This window comes from Scomber japonicus, chromosome 1 (genome assembly GCF_027409825.1).
Source record: "Scomber japonicus isolate fScoJap1 chromosome 1, fScoJap1.pri, whole genome shotgun sequence".
NCBI classification, from domain to species: Eukaryota; Metazoa; Chordata; class Actinopteri; order Scombriformes; family Scombridae; genus Scomber; species Scomber japonicus.
The window spans coordinates 40,973,321-40,985,353 of record NC_070578.1 but is presented as its reverse complement, the minus strand read 5'-3'; the positions used below and the strand labels follow the sequence as shown (position 1 = coordinate 40,985,353).

At 38.7% G+C, this 12,033-nt stretch overlaps 3 protein-coding genes across 4 annotated transcripts in view; all 3 read left to right on the top strand.

Moving 5' to 3' along the window:
* Positions 1 to 12,033, top strand: part of LOC128358656 (up-regulator of cell proliferation-like) — a 125,806-nt gene that overhangs the window by 87,880 nt on the left and 25,893 nt on the right. The gene's annotated exons all lie outside the window — the stretch shown is intronic.
* Positions 4,477 to 12,033, top strand: part of LOC128360772 (serine/threonine-protein kinase Nek1-like) — a 74,893-nt gene continuing 67,336 nt past the window's right edge. The window contains exon 1 of the mRNA XM_053321275.1: positions 4,477 to 4,603. The gene's annotated coding sequence lies outside the window, so the exon portion shown is untranslated. The remainder of the gene's footprint in view (positions 4,604 to 12,033) is intronic.
* Positions 4,510 to 12,033, top strand: part of LOC128358604 (interferon-induced very large GTPase 1-like) — a 232,892-nt gene continuing 225,368 nt past the window's right edge. The window contains exons 1-2 of the mRNA XM_053318942.1: positions 4,510 to 4,603; positions 5,091 to 5,158. Coding sequence (XP_053174917.1) covers positions 5,131 to 5,158 — 28 coding nt within the window. The 5' untranslated portion in view covers positions 4,510 to 4,603; positions 5,091 to 5,130. The remainder of the gene's footprint in view (positions 4,604 to 5,090; positions 5,159 to 12,033) is intronic.

Below are 12,033 nucleotides of genomic sequence, written 5' to 3'. Positions count from 1 at the left end.
TGTCTTCTTTTAGAAATGACAAAAACAGCAAAGCTGTCAGTGTCAGTGACACAGAATGGAAAATTCCATTAAATGCAGATAACTTAATTATTTTCCTTACTGAACAAGACAAATCTGAAACACAATTGCTGAGTTTAATGAAACAACTTAGAAAAAGTTCTGGATATAAAATAAACCTTAATAAATTTAATTACTGTCAATATGTAGTGTTAAATATGTAACTTTTCAAACATTTGCTATCAAACTATTATTTCAATTGGACCCCATGAAGGATTTAAATAGTTAAGAATTTCAAATACACCAGACCTATAGAATCTTAACACCAATTTAATTATTTTGTGTGCTTTTGCATTTATTTATTCATATTTATTTGTATTAAGTACTACAACGTTGACTGAAGCAGCTCCAGTGAGCAGTGTGATGGTCCTTTGGTTTTGCCATTAGATTTGTACTTAGATTTGTGTTTTACCCTGAGATGATGTGTTTTGTCTTGATCATCACGAGTCCTCAGGCATGTGCGTGGAATAGCCAGAAGATTTTGCATGTTAGACCCGAGGGAGCGAGCTGATGAGTGGGGGTGTAAGAGGTCTGCCACATACTGGGGAGCCTGACCATGTAGGGCTTTGAAGGTGAGTGTGAGGATCTTAAACTGAATTCTATATTCTACTGGAAGCCAATGAAGAGATTTCAATGCAGGGATAATATGAGCCCATCTATGTGTCCTAGTTAGGAGTCTTACTGAAGCATTTTGGATCATTTGAAGACGATCGAGGGCAGAAACACATGAACATGTGAATAATCATCTCTATCTCGGTTTTTGAAGCTATTGATCTTAGTTTACTGATATTTCTCAGTTGTAAAAAACATAATTTGGTCAGCTGCTTAACATGGTTGTCAAATGATGTTGATTGGTCAATCAAAAGTTACTCTGAGGTTGCGCAGACTGGACTGAAAAGCAGGACAACCTTCTCTGGTGCAAAAACTAGAACCTCAGTCTTTTCCGCATTGAACTGAAGAAAATGTGCTTCTGTCCAGATTTTGATGGCATTGAAACAGTCCAGTAGCTTTGTTAACCTAAAAACCTCACTGGAATTGAATGAGAGATGGATTTGAATATCATCCGCAAAAAAAGGATATGCAACATCAAATTTGTTTATGATCTGTCCCAGAGGCCGCAGATACAGACAGAATGATTGGGGCCCTAAAACTGACGCCACAACACAGAGGAGAAGGATCAGACATAAAATCACCAATTGTGACGTTAGGTATGTTTAGGTATGTTAGTTTCTTTAAAATTGGCTGGACTGTGGCATATTTAAAATAAGAGGGACATAACCTGAAGACATTGAGGAATTTACAATGTCTAGTATGGCAAAACTTATTGTCACTGATGAAATAGTTGCTAAGCAACTAACTATTAACTTTGAGGTCTGTTCACATATGTGGTGGTGAGAGAAAGAGGGAGAGAGCGCAGGAGCAGTAGCACACAAAGCGAGAAATGTTCAGCCTTAAATGAAGGTAAAGAGTGTGAGCGTACCTGTAGAGTCTCGTCTATCTCGGTCCATTGTTGTGCTCTTTTCTCTTCACTCTCCTGCACACCAAAACCTACAGACACAATATCATCTGTTTTGTTTGACAGTAGCGGTTTTGTTCAACAATATACATACTTAGCAATTTATTAGTAACAACTGCATATATTCTATAATTAACTGGACACATTTATATGCAATTTCAAATGACAGGTTAAAAACCTTCTGCCACATTGCAAAGCCAGTACAGAAGAGCATATTCATTTATAATACTTAGACATAAAAAAGCAGCTCTTTCTACAACTCAGAATACTTTTCAGTTATTTACATTTTATTATTCACATGTATTTTGTCTCATTTTTATATTTGTTTTAATTTATACAGAAGCAAACAGCAATACATGTTCAAATATCTGAAGTTCAATAATACAGCAACAAGCAAGTATTTTATTCATATTGTACTGAAGAATAAGGCTGGTCTCAAAAACTCAAAAACATGCTTTTGAATATTTGATAAGTATACATTTTACTGTCTGAATTAAGCAGCTTCTGAAAGTGACTTACATGTTCTTGTTCCTGATAAGTTTGGATTTCTTCTCTGCAGCTGTGATTAATCTTCTTTGTTGCTGTCCATCAACTCTAAATTTCTCTTTCTTTATCACAACATGGTAACATAATATTGCACTTCTCTTTTCTCTTTTCTGCCTCTGCAAATGTCTGTTCCCTTTCTGTACCTGTGAGTTGTTAACTGATAGGATCAATGTTCAGTTCATCTGAGAGAGGAGGATCCTTCTAGGGCGGGATCAAATGTCCTGGTTAGATTTCAAGTCAGCAGCCGTACGTCTCATTTAGGATGGTAGGATGGATACTAATAAATAAAAGTTGAGGCTCACGTCACGCGACCCCAGTTCGAGTTCCGCACCGAGCGGTCCTATCCTGCGTGTCATTCCCCCCTCTCTGCCTCCAGTTTCCTGTCTCTCTCTACTAACCTTTAAAATAAAGGCAAAAAGCCCCAAAAAATATTTTTTTAAAAACAAGAATGAAATTGAGTAAGGTAGACTTTATTGCGTATAGGTTTGAACATAATTGAGAAAAAATACAGTAAGTCCTGTGACATATAGGCTACTGTATAATCAAAAACTAAAATTCCCAACTTAATTAATATGTATGATTGTACAATATGGTCAAATATGTTAATCATAGTGTAGATACATCAGCCATTTAATAGGTAAAGATTGATTTTAACTGGGATAAACCTTCCTGCTGTTACTGTTAGATTCCACACGGTGGCAGCAGAGGACCCTAAATACAGAGAAATATATTTTACCTTGTAATAAACAAAAAATAGAGCATGGGATTAAATTACATTATTACATTAAATTATTATCTGTTCTATTATAGTTTTGGTATAACTGTAGATATGTAGTTACTGATATTGTAAATATTGTACATTTATTGTGATTTTAAGTTTATGTTATTAAGATTATATCATTATACAATGACACAATAAAGACTACAATGTTAAGTTCTTCAAGTTAACACAGTAATCTACAGCAGAGTAGGATCTTCATGCTGCTGATCCATCTATCATGTTCCTGACCTGACTGGTTGTTTGTCTCACTGCAGAATAAAAGACTTGAATGCTCCATCCACCTTGACTTCTGTGCCACGTATATGAGCCAGTAAGCAAAATGTGGGACAGACTGGTCACATTACTGCTTAATATATACAAATATATGAGTACTGTGGTATTATGCTATTATCCTTATAGTGTGGAAAATACGGTAACATAATTTTAAAGCTATTATTCCTGTTTAAAGCGTTTTGTAGATAGTTTTGTTTGTTGTAATAATGTATTGTTATTATTATTATTATTATTGTTAAAATTCTTAGTGACATGGCACCACACCTCATTTTGAGACCAACACGCCCACAGACACACAGACTGGTGCAAGTGCATTTGCTATTTAGACAATGTGGGCGCAGGGCGAGAAAATGACAACTGCGCTGGGGGAAAGGAACAAAGACACATGCGCCACGCTGCCATCCACTGTGCACCGACTGCAAGATGGAGCCCCTTATGTCAATGGCATGGTGAAATTAAGAAAATGGTCCATGACAAGGCTCCAACCTGCAAAGCTGATCTGGTTACAGTAATAAGAGAAAGTTAGAGCCGGATTGATGAAAAATACTGTTTGTCAATAGTTAAGTCCATGCCTCAGAGAATTCAAGCTGTTATAAAAGCCAGTGCTGGTGCCACAAAGTACTAATGGTGTAGTGTTTTCATGATTCCATAATATTTTCCTCAGAATTGAGTGACAGGCACAGTTAAACTGTCGGTCAAGTTATTTCTCATGTTAATACAGACAGGAATTATGAATATATACATAAGACAATTTGATTTAAAATAAGCATGAATGCGCAGCCTTGACCTTTTAAATGGCTGATATATCTGCACTTCACATATTTGAACATACACTCATACATATATATACATGCATATTTGTCACGAAAAAGTGACATACCTTTGTTAATAAAAAATGTGAAAACAATGCGAAGCTGAGTTATTTCCCTTATTTTTTATTTAGCATACATGTCACTAGACTTATGTTTGCTCAGTTGTGTCTAAACCTTGTTACGCAATTAAGTCTACAATATAATTTCACTCTTAAAATAATAAAACATAGGTTCAGTAAAGAGTTTATTTTATACTTCATGTTTGTTTTAACAGAAGTAATTACATAAGATCAATAAAAAACATAACCATCCTAAATGAGACTTACGGCTGCTGACTTGAAATCTAACCAGGACATTTGATCCCGCCCTAGAAGGATCCTCCTCTCTCAGATGAACTGAACATTGATCCTATCAGTTAACAACTCACAGGTACATAAAGGGAACAGACATCTGCAGTGGCAGAAATAAGAAAAGAGAAGCGCAATATTATGTTACCATGTTGTGATAAAGAAAGAGAAATTTAGAGTTGATGGACAGCAACAAAGAAGATTAATCAGCTGTGTGAGAGAAAACTGAAGCTGCAGAGAAGAAAACCAGACTGATCAGGAACAAGAACATGTAAGTCACTTTCAGAAGCTGCTTAATTCAGACAGTAAAATGTATACTTATCAAATATTCAAAAGCATGTTTTTGAGTTTTTGAGACCAGCCTTATTCTTCAGTACAATATGAATAAAATACTTGCTTGTTGCTGTATTATTGAACTTCAGATATTTGAACATGTATTGCTGTTTGCTTCTGTATAAATTAAAACAAATATAAAAATGAGACAAAATACATGTGAATAATAAAATGTAAATAACTGAAAAGTATTCTGAGTTGTAGAAAGAGCTGCTTTTTTATGTCTAAGTATTATAAATGAATATGCTCTTCTGTACTGGCTTTGCAATGTGGCAGAAGGTTTTTAACCTGTCATTTGAAATTGCATATAAATGTGTCCAGTTAATTATAGAATATATGCAGTTGTTACTAATAAATTGCTAAGTATGTATATTGTTGAACAAAACCGCTACTGTCAAACAAAACAGATGATATTGTGTCTGTAGGTTTTGGTGTGCAGGAGAGTGAAGAGAAAAGAGCACAACAATGGACCGAGATAGACGAGACTCTACAGGTACGCTCACACTCTTTACCTTCATTTAAGGCTGAACATTTCTCGCTTTGTGTGCTACTGCTCCTGCGCTCTCTCCCTCTTTCTCTCACCACCACATATGTGAACAGACCTCAAAGTTAATAGTTAGTTGCTTAGCAACTATTTCATCAGTGACAATAAGTTTTGCCATACTAGACATTGTAAATTCCTCAATGTCTTCAGGTTATGTCCCTCTTATTTTAAATATGCCACAGTCCAGCCAATTTTAAAGAAACTAACATACCTAAACATACCTAACGTCACAATTGGTGATTTTATGTCTGATCCTTCTCCTCTGTGTTGTGGCGTCAGTTTTAGGGCCCCAATCATTCTGTCTGTATCTGCGGCCTCTGGGACAGATCATAAACAAATTTGATGTTGCATATCCTTTTTTTGCGGATGATATTCAAATCCATCTCTCATTCAATTCCAGTGAGGTTTTTAGGTTAACAAAGCTACTGGACTGTTTCAATGCCATCAAAATCTGGACAGAAGCACATTTTCTTCAGTTCAATGCGGAAAAGACTGAGGTTCTAGTTTTTGCACCAGAGAAGGTTGTCCTGCTTTTCAGTCCAGTCTGCGCAACCTCAGAGTAACTTTTGATTGACCAATCAACATCATTTGACAACCATGTTAAGCAGCTGACCAAATTATGTTTTTTACAACTGAGAAATATCAGTAAACTAAGATCAATAGCTTCAAAAACCGAGATAGAGATGATTATTCACATGTTCATGTGTTTCTGCCCTCGATCGTCTTCAAATGATCCAAAATGCTTCAGTAAGACTCCTAACTAGGACACATAGATGGGCTCATATTATCCCTGCATTGAAATCTCTTCATTGGCTTCCAGTAGAATATAGAATTCAGTTTAAGATCCTCACACTCACCTTCAAAGCCCTACATGGTCAGGCTCCCCAGTATGTGGCAGACCTCTTACACCCCCACTCATCAGCTCGCTCCCTCGGGTCTAACATGCAAAATCTTCTGGCTATTCCACGCACATGCCTGAGGACTCGTGATGATCAAGACAAAACACATCATCTCAGGGTAAAACACAAATCTAAGTACAAATCTAATGGCAAAACCAAAGGACCATCACACTGCTCACTGGAGCTGCTTCAGTCAACGTTGTAGTACTTAATACAAATAAATATGAATAAATAAATGCAAAAGCACACAAAATAATTAAATTGGTGTTAAGATTCTATAGGTCTGGTGTATTTGAAATTCTTAACTATTTAAATCCTTCATGGGGTCCAATTGAAATAATAGTTTGATAGCAAATGTTTGAAAAGTTACATATTTAACACTACATATTGACAGTAATTAAATTTATTAAGGTTTATTTTATATCCAGAACTTTTTCTAAGTTGTTTCATTAAACTCAGCAATTGTGTTTCAGATTTGTCTTGTTCAGTAAGGAAAATAATTAAGTTATCTGCATTTAATGGAATTTTCCATTCTGTGTCACTGACACTGACAGCTTTGCTGTTTTTGTCATTTCTAAAAGAAGACAGGCAGACTTGGACAACTTTTCAAGTTGAACTGAAATTAGATTTTTCTTCAACTCATATACCGTAAAAACCGGTGTATAAGATGCACTTTAAACCTTTTTTTTTCATTTAAAAGTGGGGTCCGTCTTATACAGCAGTAAAATGCAGAGATAGGTTGGATCTGGATATGATCGTAGATATCTAAAAGGCTGTCCACAGTAAGAACAATAACTGTAACTATGAAGATAACTGAACTATAACATCCTATAAACAGCTGTGTCAAGCACAAGCTGCGCGCACCAGCTGTGTTGGCAGGTAATGAAAATAGATAGGCTATTGATGACTCGTTACTGCTATATGTTGTACAGAAAAATAAAATATAAAATCAGGTGGGTTCACCAGCAGACGCAGATCAGTGTGTTGATCAGAAGTATAAACGTATATGTTTATAAATTGGTGCATTCAAATAACCCAGTCTTTAATAGAAATGGCCTTTTCCCAGCATGACACACCCCAAAATAGACTACGACTCATAAACCAGGCTTTTTTTGCCTGTAATGTACAGGACAGTGGAGATAGACAGGAAACAGGCAGAGAGAGGGGGAATGACACGCAGGACAAGACCGCTCGGCTCGGGATTCGAACCGGGGTCACCTGCAACGAGGACTGTAGCCTCAACATTGAGTTGCTTTCTGGACCTTGTACAGTAAATCCACAAGGAAGTTTTATGTTAGGACTTTGAACTATATTATATTGCCATTAAAACTCATACAAGCAGTAATAATGTTAATATGTAACAAGCAGCTCCTCTATTCTGCACCTTTAGAGTCATTAGAGCAATTACATAAGGAATTGTTTCTCAACATAATTTAAAATACTTTAACAAATCATCTTCAGGCTATTGTCACCTAATAATGATAATAATAACCAACTTATTGAATGCGTCAAATTAAAAATCTGAGAATCGGCCATTAAACTATGAAAGAAATTTAAAGTATTAAAGAACTAAACACACCAATGAACAAAGAAACTCTTACACTAGAGGAAGAATCAATATTGACAAGCCTGAAAGAAGAAATAGATTTTAGTGAGCAAATGAAGTGTCTGTAGTTCAGCAGCCTGATGGCCTGAAGGAGGAAACTGTTTAACAGTCTTGTGGTTCTCATTATGAAACCTCTGACCTGAATGCAGAGGGTCAAACAGTCTGTGAAGAGGCTGTGAGGGATCTTTCATAATATGCAGGAATCGGATGAGGTCCTGGATAGATGGAGGGTAGGGGGATATCTATGATCTTCTCTGCTCCCTGACTACTACTGCAGTACCAAGTATAGAATAGATCTTTATTGTCATTGCAAGTATATAATGAAATGCTGTTTGAGCAGTCCAATACAATAGCATAAAAAATAAAATAAGATATAATAACATGGTTTCCGCTATGTACATTTTATCTGGACGGGCCGCCACGACTTCAGGTGCGTGGAGCACAGTATGTTTTTGAATGCATTGCAAATAATTTCTCCCCTAAAGTCTTTCCATCGAGCAGCGCTCGCTTTGACTGGTGTTTTCACTGCAGCTCTGAGAGCCCAGTAGGCTTTGAGCTCTGATTAGACAACGCGCCGCCTAACCTGCATGTGTTGTGTGTTCAATCAGCTGATGAGCGTCAACAACACCACTGAGGTAAACGCAAAAGTTCCAATGGAGGGAAAGATTGTATCGTCAGATTCATTCATTCATAGAGACAGGTCATGCATTTTTCTTTGTGTGTGCACGGGTCGGGCCGGGTTTGGGGAAGGGGTCAGAGGTGTACTTAACATAGGCATAGGTTGCCAATCGCCCCCGAATATATAGGGGCCCCCTTGAAAAGTTGACTCTGCTACTCTGCTATAAAGTTTCATTCACTTTTAGAGTTGGATAATATTCCAAATTTAAATCCAAAAAGTCTTATTATTTATGCCCTACTTTAGCCTAGTTTATGGTTTGGGGGGCCTTAAAACTGAAACTTGAATGATGATTGGTCCCACAGGCCAGATGTAGGCTATGAATCTGAATTAATTTAGGTATTGCCCATCTCCAAAAAGCCACCTCAAAATCCACCAGAAGGCAGGGGGAGGTCCCCAGACCCCCCACCAGTGTTTTTGTCAACCACATACTGGCGTGGAGGTAGGGTGGGGGGGTCAATGCAGTCCTGGCCCCGCACCTTGAAAGAAATCCTAGAGGAAACACTGAATACACCACCGTGTGGTATAGCAGCTGCATGGTGGCCGAAAACCAAGCGCTGTAGCGGGTAGTCAACTCTGCTCAGAGGATAATCGGCTGCAGCCTACCATCCCTGGCAGATATCTACACCAGCAAATGCAGGGACAGAGCTGCCCGCATCATGAAAGACCCCACCCACCCGGCACATGAACTGTTTGTCCCTCTCCCCTCGGGCAGGAGGCTACGCAGCATCCGAGCGAAAAGCTCCAGGCTGAGAAACAGCTTTATCCCAGAAGCTGTGAGACTATTAAACTGTTCGGACTCTGCCTCGATAAATGCTCTTTATACTACCAGTCTGTGATGCACATTTAACTACCAGTCACTTCAACTATGTTTTATTTGTATATGATGTTTTAGCCTGTTCTTAAATTAGATTTAATTTATTTTAGAATCTGAGACCTGATTACTATATCTCGCTCACATGCCTGACATGATGACTGACAAATAAAGCATCTTGAATCTTGAATAAGATATATACACATAACACTGATACACACACGCACAAGCCAAGCACATCTCACCAATACCCATGATCACACACACATTCATACTCATAAAACTTAAAATATGGTCTAAAATGTAAATAAATAAATAAATGAATAAGGGGCAATGAGACACGACAGTATTCACAGTTCATTATTGCACTGGGCTGTTGTGTGTGTGATCTCTGCAGACTGTCCACAGCTGTGTTCCGCAGCCTGTTTGTGTGTGTGATGGGGGTTCTCAGTCTGCCTGAAGGGAGGGTGGTGAAGAGGGGGTTTCTGGGGTGTGAGGGGTCCTGCAAGACGTTCGTGGCCCATTTGAGGAGCTGGCTTGAGTGGATGTCGCTCAAATTTGGGAGGGAAGAGCCGACAATCCTCTCAGCCGTCTTTACAACCCACTGCAGGTCTTTTTCGTCAGCAGCAGTGCAACAGTAAGTGAGGATATTCTCTATTGTGACGCGATAGAAGCTGATTAGCAGTTTCTTATGAGGCAACCTGTTGCATCACAGTGTCCTCAACCTATTGCATCACAGCGAACAGTCTCTTCTGGGCTTTCTTGATGATGCAGGAGGTGTACTCCACCCCCCCCCACCCCCCCGTTGATGCACAGACCATCATGGTGTATTTTTTAGTTTTTCCTTAAGTCTATTATGATTTCTTTTGTTGTCTTTGTGTTGAGGATGAGGTCGTTGTCCTTGTACAAGGGGGTCAGTGTCTGGACCTCCTCCCTGTAGGCAGTTTCAATGTTTTTGGTTATGACTCCCACTATTGTTGTGTCATCTGCGAATTTGATGAGGGTGTGGAGTTGTGGGAGGAAGTGCAATCATATGTAAAAAGTGAGTAGGACTCTGGACTGAGAACACAGCCTTGGGGGACACCGGTACTGAGAGTGATGGAGGAGGAGGAAAGGTGGCCGATCCTGATGTGCTTGGGTCTGTTGATGAGGAAGTCCTTGCTCCACTGGCAGAGAAGGGCTGCTAGACCCAGTGTTTTCAGTTTGTTAACCAGTTTTATGGGGATCTTCATTGCAGATACTCAGCAAACCAGTACAAACAGCAAACGGCAAAACAACAAAACAGCCCCGAGGCACGCCCCTACAGACTCTTTATACTATCGGTGGCGTGTGGGTGTCATACGTCATTGTGTGCGCACCAGGTCAGCTTGACCTGGAATGTTCAGGCTAATCTTCGGTTCCTGGAAATTAGCCTGAACATCGATTTCCTTGAATTCTATTCGTAAGTGATGGTGGCCAGATCTCCCTGGGAATATTAGACATGATGAAAAACAACTCCTTACAAGGAGTTGATGAAATAAACATGGTAAGGCCTGTTGCGACATTCAAACTGACCTTTTGCCTCTTCTGGTGTTTTTTCTCATTTCACTCATGATACACACATATCTGCCTCTACAAGGGCTGGATGCAGTGCGATGGAGATGGCGTTGTCTGTGGCTCTGTTGGACCTGTAAGCAAACTGGTGTTTGTCAAAGTCAGGTGAAATGCTATGCTGGTTTAATGTGGTGCAGTACCAGCCTCTCTGAACATTTCACAATCACCGGGATGAGAGCAACTGGCCGGTAATCATTCATGCTGGTGATGGCTGAGGTTTTGGGTACAGGGATTATGGTGGCAGACAGGTGGGGACAGTGGCTTGCTGTAGTGACAGGTTGAAGATGCGTGTGACTACTGCAGCAAGCTGGTCGGCACATGCCTTCAGTATTGGTCCTGAAACGCCATCTTTTTTTTTGAGAGAGAGATGCATTATATCAAGAGTAGCTCTGTAGAAAGTTGTGGATGAATGTTAGTGTCAAGAGTTGCTTGTCTGCTGGGTCCATTTGGCGATCTTGGTGGCGTTAATTGACCAGGTGAGACGTTGCGTAGAACAGAATAAGAAACTGGGGGTTCCCCACACTTCAGCAGGTTTATTTGAGTGCTGAATTATAGGGACCCATGTAGGGGCCATGTAACTGATCATGCTAGAATTTCAATTGAAATACAAATTAACGGGACAAGTCATAAGAAACCTGCATCAGGGAACATTTATTTGTGTTCTGATCTTAACCTCAGAACTCAAATTTTTGAGGTGTTTCTAATCCTCTCATAGTGAATAATGATAACAATGATATATGAAAGTCCATATTATAATTCATTCACTGTTTAGCTCTTTCAGCTTAAGGAAATGTTTTCACACTATCTTGCCTCTTTAGACTTTACCCCTTTCTTACAAACCACTTCAATTACTGTGATAAAAACAATAAAGATCAAACTGTTTCTGTTTATTGGCGTAACTGATGCAGCAATATTCAAGGTTAACGATTATCAAGTAGATATGAAGCTCACAAAATAATACTCTATCATTAGTATTTAGTTACCTGTCTCATTTAACTAGACAAGCTAATATTTCAGATATTTGATGTCTGATGTAGTTTCATGTTTGGTGTTTTTGTGTTTAAAACAGAAGAGTTTATCTTTATCAGACCTATTTGCACCCTTTCATGAGCCATACTTTTATTGTGTTACTGTAATAAATGCAGTTTAGATTTATTAGAAGACCATCCACAGTCACAGAGCATTCAAGATAAACCATACTATGTGGATATACTGTAATTAATGTAACATTTTAAG